The sequence below is a fragment of the Scyliorhinus torazame genome, chromosome 10 (genome assembly GCF_047496885.1).
Source record: "Scyliorhinus torazame isolate Kashiwa2021f chromosome 10, sScyTor2.1, whole genome shotgun sequence".
In the NCBI taxonomy this organism is placed as follows: domain Eukaryota; kingdom Metazoa; phylum Chordata; class Chondrichthyes; order Carcharhiniformes; family Scyliorhinidae; genus Scyliorhinus; species Scyliorhinus torazame.
In genome coordinates this window covers 111689412-111711509 of record NC_092716.1, presented here as the reverse complement: position 1 = coordinate 111711509, position 22098 = coordinate 111689412, and the positions used below count along the sequence as shown (strand labels likewise).

The 22098-nt window shown below is 44.3% G+C and overlaps 1 protein-coding gene across 4 annotated transcripts in view; it reads left to right on the top strand.

Annotated features, from left to right (window-relative positions):
* Positions 1-22098, top strand: part of fcsk (fucose kinase) — a 497568-nt gene that overhangs the window by 7041 nt on the left and 468429 nt on the right. For 2 of the 4 annotated variants that reach the window (XM_072518610.1, XM_072518608.1), the window contains exons 2-3: positions 8781-8914; positions 11672-11871. In XM_072518610.1, coding sequence (XP_072374711.1) covers positions 11755-11871 — 117 coding nt within the window. In that variant the 5' untranslated portion in view covers positions 8781-8914; positions 11672-11754. The remainder of the gene's footprint in view (positions 1-8780; positions 8915-11671; positions 11872-22098) is intronic. The other 2 variants (XM_072518609.1, XM_072518607.1) reach the window with 1 other exon arrangement.

Here is a 22098-nt window from a genome sequence, read left to right as displayed (position 1 = left end):
CAATGACCTGTGGACCTGTACTCCTAGATCTCTTTGACTTTCAATACTCTTGAGGGTTCTACCATTCACTGTATATTCCCTACCTGCATTAGACCTTCCAAAATGCATTATCTCACATTTGTCCGGATTAAACTCCATCTGCCATCTCTTTGCCCAAGTCTCCAAACGATCTAAATCCTGCTGTATCCTCTGACAGTCCTCATCGCTATCCGCAATTCCACCAACCTTTGTGTCGTCTGCAAACTTACTAATCAGACCAGTTACATTTTCCTCCAAATCATTTATATATACTACAAATAGCAAAGGTCCCAGCACTGATCCCTGTGGAACACTACTGGTCACAGCCCTCCAATTAGAAAAGCATCCTTTCATTGCTACTCTCTGCCTTCTATGACCTAGCCAGTTCTGTATCCACCTTGCCAGCTCACCCCTGATCCCGTGTGACTTCACCTTTTGTACTAGTCTACCATGAGGGACCTTGTCAAAGGCCTTACTGAAGTCCATATAGACAACATCCACTGCCCTACCTGCATCAATCATCTTAGTGACCTCCTCGAAAAACTCTATCAAGTTAGTGAGACACGACCTTCCCTTCACAAAACCGTGCTGCCTCTCACTAATACGTCCATTTGCTTCCCAATGGGAGTAGATCTAGTCTCGAAGAATACTCTCCCGTAATTTCCCGCCCACTGACTTAAGGCTCACCGGCCTGTAATTCCCTGCATTATCTTTGCTACCCTTCTTAAACAAAGGAACAACATTGGCTATTCTCCAGTCCTCTGGGACATCATCTGAAAGCAGTGAGGATCCAAAGATTTCTGTCAAGGCCTCAGCAATTTCCTCTCCAGCCTCCTTCAGTATTCTGGGGTAGATCCCATCAGGCCCTGGGGACTTATCTACCTTAATATTTTTTAAGACACCCAACACCTCGCCTTTTTGGATCTCAATGTGACCCAGGCTATCTACACACCCTTCTCCAGTCTCAACATCTACCAATTTCTTCTCTTTGGTGAATACTGATGCAAAGTATTCATTTAGTACCTCGCCCATTTCCTCTGGCTCCACACACAGATTCACTTGCCTATCCTTCAGTGGGCCAACCCTTTCCCTGGCTACCCTCTTGTTTTTTATGTACGTGTAAAAAGCCTTGGGATTTTCCTTAACCCTATTTGCCAATGACGTTTTGTGACCCCTTCTAGCCCTCCTGACTCCTTGCTTAAGTTCCTTCCTACTTTCCTTATATTCCACGCAGGCTTCGTCTGTTCCCAGCCTTTTAGCCCTGACAAATGCCTCCTTTTTCTTTTTGACGAGGCCTACAATATCTCTCGTTATCCAAGGTTCCCGAAAATTGCCGTATTTATCTTCTTCCTCACAGGAACACGCCGGTCCTGAATTCCTTTCAACTGACACTTGAAAGCCTCCCACATGTCAGATGTTGATTTGCCCTCAAACATCCGCCCCCAATCTATGTTCTTCAGTTCCCGCCTAATATTGTTATAATTAGCCTTCCCCCAGTTTAGCACATTCATCCTAGGACCACTCTTATCCTTGTCCACCAGTACTTTAAAACTTACTGAATTGTGGTCACTGTTACCGAAATGCTCCCCTACTGAAACATCTACCACCTGGCCGGGCTCCTTCCCCAATACCAGGTCCAGTACCGCCCCTTCCCTAGTTGGACTGTCTACATATTGTTTTAAGAAGCCCTCCTGGATGCTCCTTACAAACTCCGCCCCGTCTAAGCCCCTGGCACTAAGTGAGTCCCAGTCAATATTGGGGAAGTTGAAGTCTCCCATCACCACAACCCTGTTGTTTTTACTATTTTCCAAAATCTGTCTCCCTATCTGCTCCTCTATCTCCCGCTGGCTGTTGGGAGGCCTGTAGTAAACCCCCAACATTGTGACTGCACCCTTCTTATTCCTGATCTCTACCCATATAGCCTCACTGCCCTCTGAGGTGTCCTCCCGCAGTACAGATGTGATATTCTCCCGAACCAGTAGCGCAACTCCGCCTCCCCTTTTACATCTCCCTCTATCCCGCCTGAAACATCTAAATCCTGGAACGTTTAGCTGCCAATCCTGCCCTTCCCTCAACCAGGTCTCTGTAGTGGCAACAACATCATAGTTCCAAGTAGTAATCGAAGCTCTAAGTTCATCTGCCTTACCCGTAATACTTCTTGTATTAAAACATATGCACTTCAGGCCACCAGACCCGCTGTGTTCAGCAACTTCTCCCTGCCTGCTCTGCCTCAGAGCCCCACTGTCCCTATTACCTAGTTCTCCCTCAATGCTCTCACCTTCTGACCTATTGCTCCCATGCCCACCCCCCTGCCATACTTGTTTAAACCCTCCCGTGTGACACTAGCAAACCTCGCGGCCAGGATATTTATGCCTCTCCGGTTTAGATGCAACCAGTCCTTATATAGGTCACACCTGCCCCGGAAGAGCTCCCAGTGGTCCAGATAACGGAAACCCTCCCTCCTACACCAGCTGTTTAGCCACATGTTTAGCTGCTCTATCTTCCTATTTCTAGCCTCACTGGTACGTGGCACAGGGAGTAATCCCGAGATTGCAACCCTCGAGGTCCTGTCTTTTAACTTTCTGCCTAGCTCCCTGAACTCCTGCTGCAGGACCTCATGCCCCTTCCTGCCTATGTCGTTAGTACCAATATGTACAACGACCTCTGCCTGTTTGCCCTCCCCCTTCAGGATGCCCTCTACCCGTTCGGAGACATCCTGGACCCTGGCACCAGGGAGGCAACACACCATCCTGGAGTCTCTTTCACGTCCACAGAAGCGCCTATCTGTGCCCCTGACTATAGAGTCCCCTATTACTATTACTCTTCTGCGCTTTGACCCTCCCTTCTGAACATCAGAGCCAGCCGTGGTGCCACTGCTCTGGCTGCTGCTGTTTTCCCCTGATAGGCTATCCCCCCCGACAGTATCCAAAGGGGTATACCTGTTAGAGAGGGGGACAACCACACGGGATTCCTGCACTGACTGCCTGCCCTTTCTGGTGGTCACCCATTTCTCTGCCTGCACCTTGGGTGTGACCACATTTACATAACTGCGATCTATGACGCTTTCCGCCACCTGCATGCTCCTAAGTGCATCCAATTGCTGCTCCAACCGAACCATGCGGTCTGTAAGGAGCTCCAGTTGGGTGCACTTTCTGCAGATGAAGCCATCCGGGACGCTGGAAGCCTCCCGGACCTGCCACATCTCATAGTCAGAGCACTGCACCCCTCTAACTGACATTGCATCAATTAATTAAAATTAAAATTAAAAAAAAAAAAAAATGTTTTAATATATTTTTAAAATTTTTTCAAAGTTACTGTTAACTATCTGTTTCCTAGCACTAGATTTCTAATAGAAATGCGAAAGCTAAATATAGTACTCTCCGATCTCTGGCTTAGATACCCCTCTAAATTATAATTCAGTAATTATGTTTAATTAGTTACCAATGCTTAATATTTTTTATTTAGTGTAGATTCCCAACCAGCCACTCAGGCCACAGCTTTTCTGTGATGTCACTTCAGTTTCCCCCTGACACACACAATTTGAAAAAGGTATAAAAGTAAAAATGAGTAAAAATCACTTACTTACCTTCTTACCTTCTGAGTGTCTTAGATGTTCTCAGGTTCTCTCCCTGACAGAGACTGCTCCTCCTCCTCCGAATGGCTCCCGAAACTAGGCCGCGATCTTTTAAAATCTCCGCTCCGACTCGCAGCTCCAGCGCTTTTTAAATCTCCCGCGCTGTTTTCAATGTCCCGGCTCACTCAGCTCCCGCGCTGTTTTCAAAGTCCCGGCTCACTCAGCTCCCGCGCTGTTTTCAAAGTCCCGGCTCACTCAGCTCCCGCGCTGTTTTCACTGTCCCGGCTGTCTCTCCTCCTGCGCTGTTTTCACTGTCCCGGCTCACTCAGCTCCCGCGCTGTTTTCACTGTCCCGGCTCCCTCAGCTCCCGCGCTGTTTTCACTGTCCTGGCTCAATCAGCTCCCGCGCTGTTTTCACTGTCCCGGCTCACTCAGCTCCCGCGCTGTTTTCAAAGTCGTAGTATGGCTAGTTCAGTTCAGTGTCTGATCAGTGGTAATCCCCAGGATGTTGATTGTGGGGAATTCAGCGATGGTAATGACATTGAATATAAAGGGGCAATGGTTATATCCTCTCTTGTAGGAGATGGGCATTGCCTGGCACTTGTGTAATTGCTACTTGTGGAGAGAAAGCGGGAGTGGGATACTGAATTTGCATAATCAGTCATGATCATATTGAATGGTGGTGTGGGCATGGCCGAATGGCCTACTCCTGCACCTATTTTCTATGTTTCTATGTCAGCCCAAGTCCAGATATTGTCCAGGTCTTGCTGCATTTGGACATGGACTGCTTCATTATCTGAGGAGTCGCGAATGTTGCTGAAGATTGTGCAGTCATCTGCGAACATCTTTGTGCAGGCATCTGCGAACATCCCCACTTCTGACCTTTTGATGCAAGGGAGGTCATTGATGAAGCAGCTGAAGATGGTTGGGCCCAGGACAAAACTCCTGCAGTGATGTCCTGGAACTGAGATGATTGGCCTCCAACCACCACAACCATCTTCCTTTGTGCCAGGTTGGACTGCGACTTGTGGAGAGTTTTCCCCCTGATTCCTACTGACTCCAGTTTAGCTTGGGCTCCTTGATGCCATACTCGGTCAAATACTGCCTTGATGTCAAGGGCAGTCGCTCTCACCTCACCTCTGGCATTCAGCTCTTTTGTTCATGTTTAAACAAAGGTTGAAATGAGGTCAGGAGCTGCAACACCCCGCCAAACCAAAACTGTGCGTCCGTGAGTAGGTTATTGCTGAGTAAGTGCCGCTTGATAAAACTGTTAATGACTCCTTCCATCTCTTTGCTGATGATGGAGAGTAGACTGATAGGGCAGTAATTGGCTTGGTTGGATTTGTCCTGTTTCCTGTGTACAGGACACATCTGGGCAATTTTTCACATGACTGGGTAGATGCCAGTGTTGTAGCTGTACTGGAACAGCTTGGCTAGGGGTGCAGCAAGTTCTGGGACACAAGTCTTCAGTACTGTTGCCTGAATATTATCAGGGCCCATAATCTTTGCAGTATTCAGTGTCTTCAGCCATTTCTTGATATCACGTGGAATGATTCATATTGGCTGAAGGCTGACATCTGTGATGCTGGGGACCTCCAGAGGAGACCGAGATGAATCATCCACTTGGCACTTCTGGCTGAAGATTTTTGCGAATGCCTCAACCTTGTCTTTTGCACATATGTGCTGAGCTCCTCCATCATTGAGGATGGGAATATTTGTGGAGCCTCCTCCTCCAGTGAGTTGTTTAAGAGTCCACCATCATTCATGGCCTGATGTGGCAGGACTGCAGACCTTGGATCTGATGCCTTTGTTGTGGAATTGGTTAGCTCTGTCTATGACTTGCTGCTTATGCTGTTGGCACACAAGTCGTCCTATGTTGTAGCTTCACCAGGTCAACACATTTTTCGGTGTGCCTGATGTTGCATCTGGCATGGTCTCCTGCACTCTTCATTGAACCAGGGTTGATCCCCTAGCTTGATGGTAATGGTAGAGTGGTCGTGCCATATAACATATCAGATATAGGATATCCTCAATGCGAAGACAAGACTTTGTCTCTACAAGGACTGTGTGGTGGTCACTTCTACCAATACTGTCATGGACAGATGCATCTGCAACAGACAGGTTGGTGAGGATGTTTTTCCCCTCTTGTTGGTTTCCTCACCATCTGCTGCAGTCACAGTCTAGCAGTTATGTCCTTTAGGACCCGGCGAGCTCTGTCTGTGGTGGTACTACTGAGCCACTCTTGGTGATGACATTAAAGACCACTTCCCAGAGCATATTCTGCGCCCTTATCACCCTCGGTGTTTCCTCCAAGTGATGTTTAACCTGGAGGAGTACTGATTCATCAGCTGATGGTGGCCGGTACATGGTAATTAGCAGGAGGTTTCAATTAAGGGGCAATTTAGTGTGGCCAATCCATCTAACCTGCGCATCTTTGGGTTGTGGGGGTGAAATCCACGCAGACACAGGGAGAATGTGCAAACTCAACACGGACTGACCCAGGGCTGGGATTCGAACCCGGGTTCTCAGTGCCATAGGAGGAAGTGCTAACCACTGTGTCATGCGCCGCCTTATTTGTACAGTGTCAATTAGCTACTCTGACAATTTTCCAAAGAAAAAGAGTTGGCATACTTCAGAAGGTGGTCCATCGGTATACATTTCAAAGCATTTTCCTTTTAGTACAGCCATCTATGATTTTGCAATATCAAATCAATGATCACACGCAATGTAATAGAGTTCTCTATGTAAGTGAATTGGTTTGACATAATGAAAGAAGTGGGCACACCCACGTAGAGACCAAGTTCTCAATTTCAAATGGGCTATCACATGGAGGTACTGGTTTCCCCAGGAGAGATAATAAGAGCTTATCTTATGAAGTTATTCTGAAATGTCACCAAAACTTCAAAAAATGGAAGCAGAGGCCTGGAAATAGAAGGCCCTGTGAATGGTGGATGAAAAAGGGAGAGTTTAAAATTGTCTTTGCAGGATAACTACATAAGCTCCAGCTGAGTATAATCCCACTGATTACCAATTCTCCAATCGCTGCATATCATTGCCTTGTTCTCTCTCTCTAACTTTACATAGCTCCCCTCACATGAGCCCGCCACCCAACCATTGCCCACTCTACAGCCCTAACTTGCTGATCCCCATGCAGTTCAGATGAAGGTCATTCCAATGGTACAGCTCCCTCCTCCCTCAGCACTGGCACCAGTGCTCCATGAATCGAAACCCATTTCTCCCACACCAATCTTTGAACCACCTAGCTGCTCATACTCCCTTACCAGAGCCTCTTGCCATCGGTACCCATGGTGCCCACAAGAACGGAATCTGGAGATGATATTCTTAACCCTGCCACCGGGCAGGCAGCGTAGCCTTTGGGACTTGTGCTTTTGGCTGCTGAGAACTGTATCTATCATTCTAAGTGTATTGTTCCTTACATTTTTCCTTTACGTACCCCACTTGAATGTCCCCCTGCATCAGGGTGCTGTGGTCAGTTTGCTGAGCATCCTGCATTCCCTGCTCTCCTCCACACAAGTTGTAAGAATATCGAACCTGACGGCAATTTCAAGGGCTGAGGCTCTTCCATTGCTGACTTCTGGATCCCCATGCATGCCTCTCTCACAGTCACACCCTCCTGTCCCGGACAATGACCAAGACTGAAGTACTTAATCTATGTTCCTCCTGGAACATAGTACCCAGGTAATTTCTCCCCTCCCTCATGCATCAGTGTCTGAAGCTCCGATGACCGCTCTAAGCCAAAGTTCCTCAAGTTGCAGGCATTTACTGCAGATGTGGTTCCTGTGAATCACACATCTTTGTGTTTTATTTAACTAATTAGGTTTCAAGTTTAGAAATATGCCCAATGATTGTAGTTGTGATATGGAGCTTAACTAGTTGTGCTATGAATTTAATGTAGTACCTGTATCCCCAAGTATCAGTTTAAACTATACCCTCATTTTGAAGGGGAGGGGAGGGGGGCACTAAAACTCATGATTGTCTACCTGCTCACCTAATGAATGCCTACGGGCTTTCAGGCCTTGGGTCTTGCTGTCTCCAACCCCTTCTATTGGATCACTCCTTTTTGTAAAAGGCCAAAACAGTACCTCCTCCCTTACTGTACCAAATTTCTTCAATTACTAAAATCCCAGAGCCTTGAGCTGCACTCTTGGGATATTGTGGCTATAAAAGCAGCCTAAGGGCTCCATATTCTGCAGTGAGTGAGTTATGTTAAGACGGCCCAAATCTTTTCCACCAACTTCACGGCATATGTCTGAAGTGTGATGGAATACTCTCCAGTTTCCTGCACAAGTGCAATTCCAACAACTCTCCAGAAGCTTGCTAATGTAAATTGAAGCAGTTAATTTAATTGGCACCCCAACTGCCACCATAAAAATTCACTCCCTCCGAATTAGTACATTGTGACTGCAGTGTGAACTGTCTGTGAGATACATTGTACAATTTGCAAAATCATGACCTCTACCTGGAAGAACAAGGGGAGCATGAAATTGAGGAAAAACACATCACCTTCAAGTTCCCCCTCTGTCTCACACCATCCTGACTTGGAAATTTATCACCTTCACTGGCAAAATGCTAGAACTCTGTTTCTAACAGTACTGCAGGAACATCTTCACCGTGCAGACTGCAGCAATTCAAGAAGACATGCCACCTTCTCAAGGGTAATTGGGGAAGGACAATAAGTGTTGACCTTGTGAATTAAAATAAGAGTTAATTAAATCTTCTAATGAAAAATCTTCTAATGAAAGACTGATGCCCTAGCAGTTGGACAATGATAGCTTAACAGTGGCTCCTATCAATGCCAGTAACTGGAAGAGCAAGAATGGTTATTAATCATTGAAGAATGGCCTTCAAAACAGACCAATTTCGAAATAAAATTCAACCATTATAAAAGCTGTTCATGTTGGTTGTGTTCAGTTTGTCATGTTGAGTTCAACAGAGTCCGGTCCAGACCCTGAACTGAAAGTTTAATCGGGGGGGGGGGGGGGGGGGGGGGGGGTGAAAAACCCAGCCAGAGGATAATATGGTTTGGTGCATCACAAAAGTGATGCATGAATGAATGTCACTGGTTGCCTCCCTCATGCTGGGTTAGACATGGTTCCAATTGTTGTCTTTGTTGGGAGAGAAGCAAATTTAAACACAATTAATGTTACTTTGACTGTTTTGATTCACAGGGCCACTGGCCAAAAGATTAGGAACAGGAAACCTGCCTGATTTCCAATCCCCATCCCAACAGATCCAGGGGCACTGATGTCATTAGTGCCTTGTGCTCTACTATCTTCAGGAGTTAATTTGAATACAAATGGAGGTCAGTTATTGGTGTGTTTTTGGCTTCGTGGCACCAGTCTCTTCATAAGGACCGAGTGTCCTTTTATGTGAGTTGACCCACATTGTCCTATATCTAGCTGGAATCATGAGGGTAACATCAAAACAGATGTGTCTTTTTACACATGTATTTCATCAATCTCTCCAAAAAGTCGACCAAGTTAACAGAACCCCTTCAGCTATGCAGTTGTAAGCAGGGAATATAAATTATTTTTAAATTTGTGTAGAAATTCAAATGAAGATTGGGAATTACAGATGGGATTAATGAAGAGAGATAAAAGATCAACAGAAAAAGTAAAAAGGAAGTATTCTGATTTTTTGAAAAATCTCAACACTAATTTCTGTCTGAAGGGAGGACACTCTGGGTGGGAGAGGATATTCCGCAGTAAAAACTTGAATGCATCAGCCCTAACCTTTTCAGCTACTTTTAGTGTTGAAGTAGTGGACACCAGGTTTAGTCATTTAAATGTGAGCCTATCGTCTAGGATTGGAACAATGCATGCTGCGGAGGGAAAGGGATCTCCATCAACAACCTCTTGCCTTGTGCATTTAACTATACATGTGTGAAGGCTAGAAGCTGCTGTCTTATCTAACCCATAAAAATGGTGAGCGCTGATGGGCTCGAGTTATAATTACAGCAAAACTTGGGCTCATATTTCAGGTCCAGTTCTGATAAAAGGCCATCAACCTCAAATATTAACTCCAAATCTCTGTTTCTCTCTCCACCGATGTAGTCTGCAATGCTGAGTGTTTCCAGCATTTTCTGTTTTTATTTCACATGGGTATGTGCTCCTTTTAAATTGCCAGCATTAAAACAGTTCTGAAGGTTTGAAATCTCAAGATGGCGCCGGTGGGTGGCGACTCTTTACGAGCTCTCTCTCACAGATCTTCTTCCTATATCTCTCATATCCGTACTGCTATGTTTTTTTCATGTATGGAACGATCTGTCTGGATTATATGCAGAACAATACTTTTCACTGTACTTCGGTACACGTGACAATAACTCTAATTCAATTCCATGATCAATAACAATCATGAATGAATCAAGTTCTGTGGATGTGTGTGGTGAGAATGTCATGTGTGTTTGATCTTAATGTTCAGTTTTCAAAATAGTTGAATTTTAAAGCCAATAAATTATCTCAACTTGTATTTTGTTGACAAATTACGATGGTTCAGTGCTTATGGCTTACACCTGCAGGGGACATATTTCCTAATTTCTAATGCATGAGATTGAGGAGAGCGAGATACAGTGAGGCACACAAATTAAGAAAGACTTTAAACTAATTTGATTTATTTTTAAAAATAATTAAATTTGAAGGAAACAGACTGAAAGAGAAGGGAAAAGAAAAGCATCGAGTGGGGAAGGAAAGGTAGAGACAGAGAGAAAAGGAGAGAGAGTTTTGGAGGGACGGTGGTGAAGAACATCGAGGAAGAGGGGAATACGAAGGGGGTGGGGGTTAGAAATATAATCTGGTGTGTGTGGTATTATCAGGTATTGCAGTACCCGAGAGGCTGTAGACCATTGGGTAAACCTAGGTGTTTACCATTGGCTGTTTGGTATGTAGCTCCGCCCTGACAGGCGGGGTATAAGAACCGGTGCCGTCCCAGCAGCCCTCATTCTGTACCGAAGCTGCTGGGGAACAGATCTAGTCTGTTAAAGCCTTCAGTTATGTTACAACCTCGTCTTTGAGTTTAATTGATCGTGCATCAGTGTGTTTACATGTTTCCATTCCATTTGTAGTACTTGGAATTTGTAATGGAAATTGAAAAAGGATAAAATGGGGCTGAATTGCATTTCGTTACATTGGTCAAGTTAAACCCACACTCTAACTTCACTTCATCTGAAGGTTACGTTTGTTCTTGATTCGTGTTTGCAATAACATGGCAGACTGATTCTTATGTGGGAGACACAGTTTAAGAATAAGGGATCTATCGCTCTTTGAAGATGGTGATGAGGAGTATTTATTTCTGAGAGTGGTTATTATGTGCAATTCTCTTTCCCAAAAAGCAGTAGAGGCTGGTCATTGAATTTTTTGTTAAAATCCGTACGCCCGAGAGGATATGTCCACATTTGTAGTGAAAATTGCCTGTGAAAACTTATCACACTTATACTCTTACTCCAGTGAGTGTGCTGCAGTGCTGTCACTGGCAGAAGGTTAAAATTATAGCATGACAAGTTTATGCAGGAAAATTCCATCATCAACATGGACCTAAGAATTTAAGACCCGAATATATGACGTTAAAATGCTGGACTGAGTTACATGTTCTTAGCCTGTTATTCTTTTCTCTCTCAACTCCATTTCAGTTGAACATTACACTTGGGTCCTGACATTTATTGTGTTAGTGGTTCGCAAACTGGGGGTCCGTAGAGATCTTTCAGGCATTCCATGAAATAATGAGAGTTGGAGTGGAATGCGGCTGCTCCATGTACAGCTCAGTGTGGGATGGCTATCTCCCCTATGAAGGGAGCATGCAAGGATAGAGAAGTGCTCTGCAGTGAGAAGCACTTGCACCCATTTCACTGGGATCTGTACATAATTACCAGTTCCTTAGAGCATTCTACTTATGTAGCACTTTCATATTATGCATATGGTATCGTATCAAAATTTTGTTGGAGGGGTCTGTGGGGGATTAATAATCCATTTTTGAAAAGGTTTTATCGACCAAAATAGTTTTGAGCACCGTTTCTCAATGTGATACCAAAGATCAACAGACAATAATGAAGTTACTTTGTTTCTAGGAAACAGTGGTGTCTTTGAAAAACAACCATATGGTATAAGTTGAAGAGATCTAAAGAAATGGCAAGCGTGACTGACAGACAACATGCTGAGACTTTGGCAACAGAGCAGCAGAACCATGGCAACCAACCCAAAGGAGTGGACTGGACTGTCATTGCCCTCACCTGCCAATACAAGGATAGCATTTATGCCTTCCAAAGAGGTACGTGGGTCAAGGCTGACAGTGAAAAATCTAGGCATGAGCAGATTATCTGGCCATCAGATATTATCGTAGCCTATTCATTGAGAACTGTATCCATCCTGTAATAGTATTTCAAGATTATTAGAATTGTGATCAAGGTACTTTTTGTCATCTTGACTTGCAACTGTGAATTGAGAATTATTTTTCTGCAGCATGTGGAAATGCTGTATCTTGCTGAAGAATGGATTTTTTTTCTCACTTACTTTGCAGCCATTGTTATAATAAAGTATAGCATGGGTAATAAATGAAGAAGCTTGCATAAAGTACCTGTCACTTTCCGCGGACATCGTTAATTGCTTCACAACTAACTGTTGTCATTGTGATAATGTAGGGAAATGAGACAGCCATGTTGTGCAGAGCAGAAGCCTTGTTTTCCTTTCCAATAACATTGTGGTGTTGTTGGTTCCCATGAAATGTTCATCTTCCTCAGAACTCCATGTTTGAGTTCTTCCACCATGTTTCCGACCCCGCCACAGAACTAAACCAGCTTTTATCGAAGTGTCATTATAGCAAAAGTAAACTATCCCTCCTGGCTCTTCTCGACCTATCGGCACCCTTTGACAAGGTTGACAACACTGACCTGTTGTAACGCCTCGCCTCGGTTGCCCAACTGGCTGGATCTGCCTGCACCTACTTTTGTTCTTGTACATCCAGCCCTTGTTAGAGACAATCAACTACAATGGCTTCTTCTAGCACCTTTCCATCCTGTATCCTTCAAGAATGTATCCATCTACATGTTGCCTCACAGTGGTATTATCTTAAAACATAGTGCTTGTTTCCACATGCACACTATTGACAGCCAGCTCTAAAGTGGCCCTGACCGTCACCTCTTCACTGTTTGCAAATTATCAAACTGCTGATGCAACATCTAGTACTGGATGGACAGTAATTTCCTTCAGTTGAACATAGGAACATAGTAGTCTTTCAAGTCTGTTCTGCCATCCATTAAGATCGTGGCTGATCTATGACCCAACTCTATATACTCGCTGTTGCCCCATTTCCCTCAATATCTTTGGTTAATAAAAAATCTTTCAATCTTAGATTTAAAATAATTGATTTGGCATAAAATGCCGGTTCTGGAAGAGCGTTCAGCTTCTGGTCAATGGTAATCCCCAGGATGTTGATAGCGGGGGATTCAGTAATGGTAATACCACAAGAGGTCGGAGCAGATGTAGTTCATTCGGCCCATCGAGTCTGCTCTGCTATTCAATGAAATCTTGACTGATCTGATAATTCTCAACTCCACTCTCTTGCCTTATCCTCATAGCCCTTGATTCCCTTAGGAATTAAAAATCTGCCTATCTCGGCCTTGAAAATACCTAATGAGCCAACCTCTACAACCTTCTGCGGTAAAGAATTCCACAGATTCACTACCCTCTGAGAGAAGAAATTCCCCCCAACTCTGTCTTATGTGGGAGACCCCTTACTCTGAGATTATGCCCTCTAGACCTAGACTCTCCCACAAGGGGAAAAAACCTCTCAGCATCTACCCTACCAAGCCCCCTGGGAATCCTATGTGTCTCAATAAGGTCGCCTTTCGTTCTTCAAAACTCTAATGAGTACAGGACCAATCTACTCGACCTCTCCTCCTAAGGATATCCTTCCAGGATCAACCTAATGAACCCTCTCTGGACTGCCACAACGCCGGTATTTCTTTCTTAGATAAGGGGACCAAAACTGTTCACAAGTGTTCCAGGTTTGAATGTAAAGGGACAATGGGTAGATTCTCTCTTGTTGTAGATGGCTTGAGTGTCAACCTGCAAATCTCCCCAGCATGCCAATAGCTGGGGGTAAGTGCGGGGGAAACTCTTGGTCAGCCGCACTTGATGCCGAGTGGTGCCTCTGAAACTAATTAGTCTCTGGTGACAGACTACTAACCTGTTCCAGGAATTACTAGCTATGACAACCGATGAAAGTCTGCAGTAGTGCAACCCTAGCTGCGGGAAGAGAATTGGGATTGGATTTCCGACTGGGTGTGATAGGTCTGCAGATCTTAGATCTGATCCGTTGGCTGTGGAATTGCTCAGCTTTGTCTATTACTTACTACTTATGCAGTTTGGGACCTAAGTAATCCTGTGTTGTAGCTTCAACAGTAAGCCTGGTGTTACATCTGTCATACTTTCCTGCATTCTTCATTGGACCTGGGTTGATCCCCTCGCTGGTGGTAATGGTGGAGTGGGGCATATGCCAGGCATTTAATTGATATCACTATTCCCGCTTTTAAGCATGGCAGATTTCCTTCATAAAGATGGATTTTTCCATCAGACTTTTACTTCCAGATTTTTTAATTGAATTCAAATTTCACCATCTGCCATACTGGGATTTGAACACAGGTCCCAGAACTTGCTCTGGATTTCTGGATCACTAGTGCAGTGACAATATTACTATGCTACCACCTCCCCCCTATATGAAATTAGAGAGCTGCAGTTCCTCAAAATAATCAAGGAAAAGTTGCCAAACAACAAAAAATCCATCACTGGAGCCTCTTCTAGTGTGCATTGAGATTCTGTTTCAGATCACGTATCTGATTAATAAAAGAGGCCAAGCTGCTTCCAATTTGATTGGATAATGCATCCAGCCAATAATGCTGAAAAGGTGAGTCTGAAAGGTGAGTATCAGTCTGAATTTTTGTCACTGGGTTGGTATTTGGTTCCACTCCAAAGAGTGCTGTAAGAGAAGGTTCAATGTTACTACTAAAAATATGTATGAGTGATATCAATTGTTTCATCTAAAACAAAGCCAGATTAGTACATATGAGTTAGAGGCTGGGTCAGTATGACATTTATCACAGATTAGATCAAAATTTTGATAAATCTTAGATAATTTAACTTTGGATAGATGGATACGATGTAAGATTTTAAATTGTGGTAACCCATGTCTTGCACATACAGATGAAGAACGTACATGAGTGAGAATAGACTTCCAGTTGTTTTCTAATAAGTCTGAATCAGAATCTTGCTCCCATAGAGTTTTTGAGGTTGAAAGTAAAGGGTGGTGTAGTGAAAAGATTAGAGAATACAATTTTGAAATAAACTCCCTTACAAAAGGATTTAGTTCTGATGTAATATCCAGTGGTGATTTCGGGGGCAATAAAATAAACTAAACAGGTTTTGTGTGCAGGGCAGATCTTTTCTGAGTGAGGGAGTCAAATGAAGCAAAAATATTATCAATATATAAGTTAGCAAGTGTTTTGGCATCTCGCGTATGCCAGTCTTGAAAGGCAGAATCTTTTAATGAAGGCAGAAATAAATGATGTGCATCGTAGGGCTGCATAAGGGAGAGATTGTAGCCCAAAGTGTGTTCTGAACTGGGGTGACTGCCTAACCATCGGGTTTGAAGAAAAGTGATTGGTTGAAAAAGGTCTATTGCAAAAAAAATGCTTTGGGATAAACAATGGATTTCACTGAAATAAGTATAGGAAATATTTGCTAAATATTCACCTTTTACAGAGTTTATGCAGTCAGCTAAAGAAAGGGGTAAATTAGACGACCGTGCTGCGTCCTGCTTCATGTGTTCCAACAAAGGGATTGCGTAATTAAAATATCTAAATATTTAAAACTGTGTACTGAGACCTTGACGAGGTGGGGTGAAATAAAGTAACTCTTGGCAATAGAGTAAAATGGAAAAATATCACTCTTGCAATTTAATTTAAAAACCTGAAATTTGACCAAATTTCTCAAGAAGAGAGAAAATATGTGGGAGAGTTGACGCCGGGTCCGAGATATAAAGAAGCAGCTCATCAGCACAAAGGGAATGTTTTGCTCAACTCCGCCCTGTATATCACCCTGCTCACAGTGAATTTGCCAGGGGCCCAATAGCAATAGTGGAAAATAGGGGTTGAAGGGGACAATCCTGTCAGGTATCTCGATGGAGGTCAAAGAGTTTAAAGTGGGTATTATTTGTACGTATTAAAGTAATTGGGAAGGGATATCATAGTTTCATCCATTTTATCCAAATGGGTTCAAATCAAAATTTTTGAAGAGTGAAAAAAAGGTAATTGTACTCCACACTTATCAAAAGCCTTTTCTGTGTTCATGGTTATAAGAACCTCAGGAAGAGGAATAATTTAATGCGTATAAATAATATTGAAAAAGCACCTTAAATTAGAGAAGGATTGCTTGTCCTGTATAAAACGTATCTGGTCAGAAGAGATAATAGATCGAAGGACAGGTTCAAGGCAGTGGGCTAAGGTTTTAGCTAGTATCTTGACATCTACATTTAAAAGGGAAATAAGTCAGTATGAACTGTGATGCCGAGGATCCTGATCCCACTTCGAAGAAAAGACAAAAATGCCTTGCAGAGTTTAGGGGAGAGCTTTTTAAAGAGAAAGCATTCCAACAACAGAGTTAATAACGACGGAGAAAGGTGTGATGAGAAGTTTTTACAAAATTTCTACTGGAAATTCATCAGGTCCTGGTGCTTTATTGCAGTGAATAGATTTAATTGCCTTTCGTAATTCATCTTGGGAAATGGGCACTTCTAATACATTTTATAGAGTCAGACTTTAGAGACGGGATGGCAATATTGTCAAATAATTGTGAAATAAACCAGGATCTGAAAGGGAGCCTGAGGTATGAAGAGTGGAATAAAAAGAGTTTATACTGATCATTAATCTCCAGATGATCGGTGATGGAGTGGTGCTTTCAGTAATACATTTAGAGGAAGTAGACTAGCGAAGCTGGTGACCCAGGAGTCTACCAGTTCTTTCATCATGTTCACAGAATGTACATTGTGATCTAAGTATATGTTTTCTGTTTGTTTATTAACGCCATTGCGGTCAGCTATAACCTGAGCGTGAACAAAGGGAATGCTTTTACTGATTAGAATTGCTGCACCTCTCGCTTCACTATGAAAATTAAAATGAAACATCTGCCCAACTCAACCATTCCGCGTTTGAAAATGATCAGATGTACTTAAGTGAGTTTCCTGCAGGAAGGCAGTACACACCTTTTCAAATGAGGTAAATGAAAGAGGACTTTATTTCTTTTAATTGGATGGTTTAGACCTTTCACATTCCAGGTTATAAGATGGATTGGACACCACCCTGTGAGGCATTAATATTGGTGGACATCATGATAAAATCTATCCAAGCATATGGTCACCTCAGCTTAACTGTTTAAAAAAAAAATCGAGGATGAAATATTTTTGAACCAGAACTCATCCACTTGACGACTGTGAAAAGCTGACCAAAAGGAAAGTATATGTGCGCATTTGGAAAAGGAGAAAAAGTAAGAAGGGGAAAAAAAGCGAACATCACTTCCCCAAATGAGGTGAATGCTGCCCCTCACAGCAGTGTACTATGCATACCTATCTTGCCAGTGTTTTGTGAAAAAGCCACCCACATTAAAGCAATATGCAATCAAATATCTCAAACAAAAATATGGTAAAGCACAGCATTTCCAAACAAGGTGCAAAATCTATCCAGAAGTAACAGCTTTGTAATATAGTACTCCACAAGAGAGCAGAAATATAAAGGGCGGGATTCCCAATGAACCAGTGGGGTGGGCCACTCCGGCGCCAAGGAGTGGCGTGAACCACTCCGGCAACGGGCCGCCCCAAAGGTGCGGAATCCTCCGCACCTTCTGGGGCTAGGCCGGCGCTGGAGTGGTTTGCGCCACGCCGGCCGGCGCGGAAGGGGCTTGGCGCCACGCCAACCGGCGCCGAAGGGCCTCCGCTGGCTGGTGCAAGTTGGCGCATGCGTGGGAACGCCAGCGTGTACTGGCGTTATCCCAACACATGCACAAGGGGGGTTCATCTCCGCGCCGGTCATCGCGGACTGTTACAGTGGCTGGCGCGGAGGAATAGAGTGCCCCCACGGCACAGGCCCGCCCGCGGATCGGTGGGCCCCGATCGCGGGCCAGGCCACCATGGGGGCACCCCCTGGGGCCAGATCCCCCCCGCGCCCCTCCGAGAACCCCGGAGGCCGCCCTCAGAGCCAGGTCCCACCTGTAAGTACCCGTTGTAACATACGCCGGCCGAAAACGGGCGGCCACTCGGCCCATCGTGGGCCGGAGAATCGGCGGGGGGGGGGCCGCTGCCAACGGCCGGCAACCGGCGCAGCGTGATTCCCGCCCCCGCCAAATCCCCGGCGCCGGAGAATTCGGCAGCCGGTGGGGGCGGGATTCACGCCACCCCCTGGCGATTCTCGACCCGATGGGGGGGTCGGAGAATCCCACCCAAAGAGTTTTCACGCAAAGAATTAATTTGCACGTGTGGTGAAAGGTTTAAAAAAAAAAAAAGAGTTTTTGTAAAATTTCCTGCAATTAATGTAATCATGCATAATTACCTAATTATCATAGAATCCCTACAGTGCAGAAGGACGCCATTCAGCCAATCGAGTCTGCGACGACCCTACGGGCCCAATCCCCGCTCTAACCCTGTAACCCCACCTGACCTTTCGGCACTAAGGGGCAATTTAGCATGGCCAATCCACCTAACTGGCACATCTTCGGACTGTGGGAAGAAACTGGAGCACCCGGAGGAAACCCACGCAACATGAGGGTAAAGCGCAAACTCCACACAGACAGTCACCCAGGTCCCTGACGCTGTGAGGCAGCATTGCTAACCACTGTGCCACCGTGCTGCCCCGTATTGAGTGCAGATTTGACCTGGGTGACGTCTTGATCTGACTTATCAAGAGATAGTACAATTGTGTTCTTGAAAAAGGCTGAAGCTTCTTGCAGTGTGTTAAAAATCTTATTGATTCTGTTGAAAGTTACATGCAGACGAGCAGGGTGGAGGAGACATATTTAAGTCTGGCTTCATGAAGTTGGACTTTAACAGATTTGTATTCTCCATGATGCCAAGATAAATCCACAGAGGTCAGGGTAGATGATATTTTGCTTCCACAAAAGTATAGTTGATCCTTTTCTCTAGACATACGCATAATTTTCTTCTTCACTCTATAGTTATGCAGTCTTAGTATTATTGTCCTTGGGGGCTTGCCAAGCTGTGACTGCAAAGCCAAAGAGCGATGAGCTCAATCCACTACTGGCAGTGAATCAAAATTCTCCTTGCTGAAAACTTCCAAAAGAAGTGCCGCAGTAACAATTGTAGATTTTCTTTCTGCTCCGTTCCCTCAGAATCCTTATGTTCTGTTTTCTGCTGCGATTCAAACTTGGAGGTCATTCAAACCTTTGCTGACCTTGTCCTAACTTCTATCAAATCTATTCAAAGCTCACTGTGGTCTTCACTGGTCCACATCAGCTCCCAGTTCAACAACCCTTCAATTTAAAATGTTTGTCCTTGTTTTCCAAACCCTCCATGGCTTTGCCCCTCCCAAGCTAAGTAATCTCCTCCAGGGGTATATCCCTCAGAAAGCTGCACTCCTCTAATTCTGGCTTTTTGAGTATCCCTGATTTAATCACTCACATCATTAGTGGTCATGCCTTCAGTTGCCAAGGCACCTAAGCTTTGGAATTCCCTTCCTAAACCTTATGTCCTCTCTATCTCTTTCAACATCCTTTAAAGATGTTCCATAAAACCTACCCCTTTGATTAAACATTTGGTCATCTGTCTTAATGTCTGCTAATGTGATTGGTGTTAAAATGTATTTGATAAAGCTCTTGTGAAATGTCTTGAGACTTTTTACTACCTTTTGCTATATAAATAATGGTTATAGTCGTGTCATGTTTGTTTTGCTCATGGAATAATTATTTGTCTGAATGGTGGAAGCACTCCAATGCTGTTTAAATCACATAATGTTGTGGAACCTTGTATATTCACCTGGGAGAACAGATAGTACCGCAGTTTAACTTAATGTTTCAAAGGTGAGATCTCAACAGTGTACTCAGTCCTGCATTAAAGTTTCAACCGAGATTATGTACTGAAATCTCTGCAGTGAGGTTTGAACCCACAACTTGTGAGCAAATGAGAGGACCACCATGGAACCAAGGCTAACATCAGCAAGACTGTCCCAATATATCAGAATTTTGATATGAATCTTCCCTCTCGCAGCTAATCTGTATTATATTTTAATTCAATATGTCTTCATCATTTTCACTCACCTGGTCTCTCTCTAGCTGACCCCCTCCTGTCACGGGCCGGTACTGCCACTGGGAAAGCAACACTAACAATTTGGACATTTCCTTTGGAAGTGGGTCCACTGATTTTAAAATAAATTAACATAGCAATATGGAGAGGGATGATATTGACCCCTGTTTCTAACTGCTTTGCGATTCAACTGGAAATCAAATGTTAAAGGTGGTACACCAGGGTTAGGGAGTACTCTGAGGCACTTAAATTGGACCAAATTGGGAAAATTGGATCAAATCCAGGAACACTGCACACATGTAGGAGAGCCTGGGGCTGGTGGAGAAGTTGGCTAAGCCAGAATTCTCTATCTATAGATGTATGCATGTTCCCTTGGACCTTTATAGATATAGATTTCAGTGACAAGGAAGGAAGTGAAACTCTGAAGTGTCTTCATCAATTGTATGAAATATAGGCACGGATTTTATCAGCAGCAAAACTGGGAGGTGTTTGTCACCAAATACATGACAAATGATGACCCTACCTTGCTCCTAAGCTGCAGTGGTGTCTTGATCTCCCCATTGCAGTATGAACCAAACAAAAAACTGACTGAAGATCATTAGTGGTGCAGCCTATTGCTGGAGGGAGTATTGCTGGAGCATATTCACACTGGTGTTGACACTGTGCCAGCTAGGCGAAGCTCTAAATAAATCCACGTTAAAAACCTGTGGATCAGCTGAAGGTCAAGCATGACGGATCCCATCGGAGCCCAATTGGACATACTGCAACTTCCGATTTGAGCGTAGGTGGGCTCCGGGGAAGTTGTAGATCTTCTCTATTTACTGCCCACATGATCTGGGCCACAATTTCCTTCTCTCATTTTACCTCTCATTTTCTCCCTGTCACTGCAGAAGGTGTTGCCAATTTGCACCAGAGACGCCACTAATGTTATTTTTTTAATAAGTGGAATGCTATCCCACCAGCGTCACCAATAATGTTGCAAAATTAACTAGATATGGCAGTTATTAATGATGATACTGCTTTTCAAAGTCGCTAGGTATCAAATGATACCATCACAAGGTTTTAGCGGATATCGATCAAAGACCAAACAACCAGTTAGTTAGTTCAAGTTCAATGATAGTTTATTTACACGCAAGAATTACTTCGAAATGCAACATTAAACACTACATGCTAAATTACACCTAACACTACAACAACCTGTACTTATCTTCAGGCACCCGGCTTTATGCAGAGGAACAAGGCCTTTATTCGGATCTTGCGTGGCTGGGTCTGGAGAAATGACTTAGTTTCTGCTGGGCTCATCCGTCTGGTAGCGATCGTTGGTCTTGAACTTGCTTCTGGTCGTGATGCTGAAATTGGTGTTAGGCGTAAGCTGGAGCCAAGAGAGTGCCGGTGCGCCGGGGCCAATAGAGATCGAACGCATGGCAGTGCCTCTTTTTATCCTTTGGGGGTTTCGCGCTCTTTTGGGCGGTCAGCTTTGGACCCAATAATTCGGCAGGCTTCGATTACTGCCTTTGATTTTAGCCAATAAAGGGGAGGGTGCCTTGATGGCTGGGCGTGTCCTGAGCGGTCATTGACTGTGGCTGTTTGGGCCTCCTGGGTGAAGGGAGTGGCGCCGATGAGTCTGTATCTGTATCTGATACCGGAGTACAAGTCTTTTGTTCTGGGGAAATGGGCCATTAGAATGCAAATTGGCTGGGGGTTTCGTCGAGTCTGGTTATCTAGTGGCAAATAAACACTTAAGCTCCGAGTTCGTCTGGGTCCTGCATTGGCCATATTTCCCGTGATTCTTTGCAAGTGGCCATACTTCCCTTTGTAAGTGGCCACCCCAGATGGCTACAAAGGTAGTGACCCATGTGCAGTGTAGAGTAGAATCCCCCCCCGGTGATCTTGTGATAACTTGCACAAGTGACCTTGTCAATGAGTGCTGGTGGGGTATTTTTGGGAGTCACTTCAGCCACTCACAGGGTTTGTCCCTATTTGCTATTCGTAAGTGTATTTTCAAACGTAAGATAGTAATCAGGAATGAGAAATTTGATAGTAATGTTTTCCTAACCAATAGTACAATCCCAGCTTCTCTTCCTGGTTATAACCACCAGGAAATACTGCTCAGGCTGGGACTCCGCTTCCTCTTTTCTAGAGGGGGAAAAAAGAAGGGTGACCTAATCAGAAGCTGTTAGATTGAGTCAGCATAGC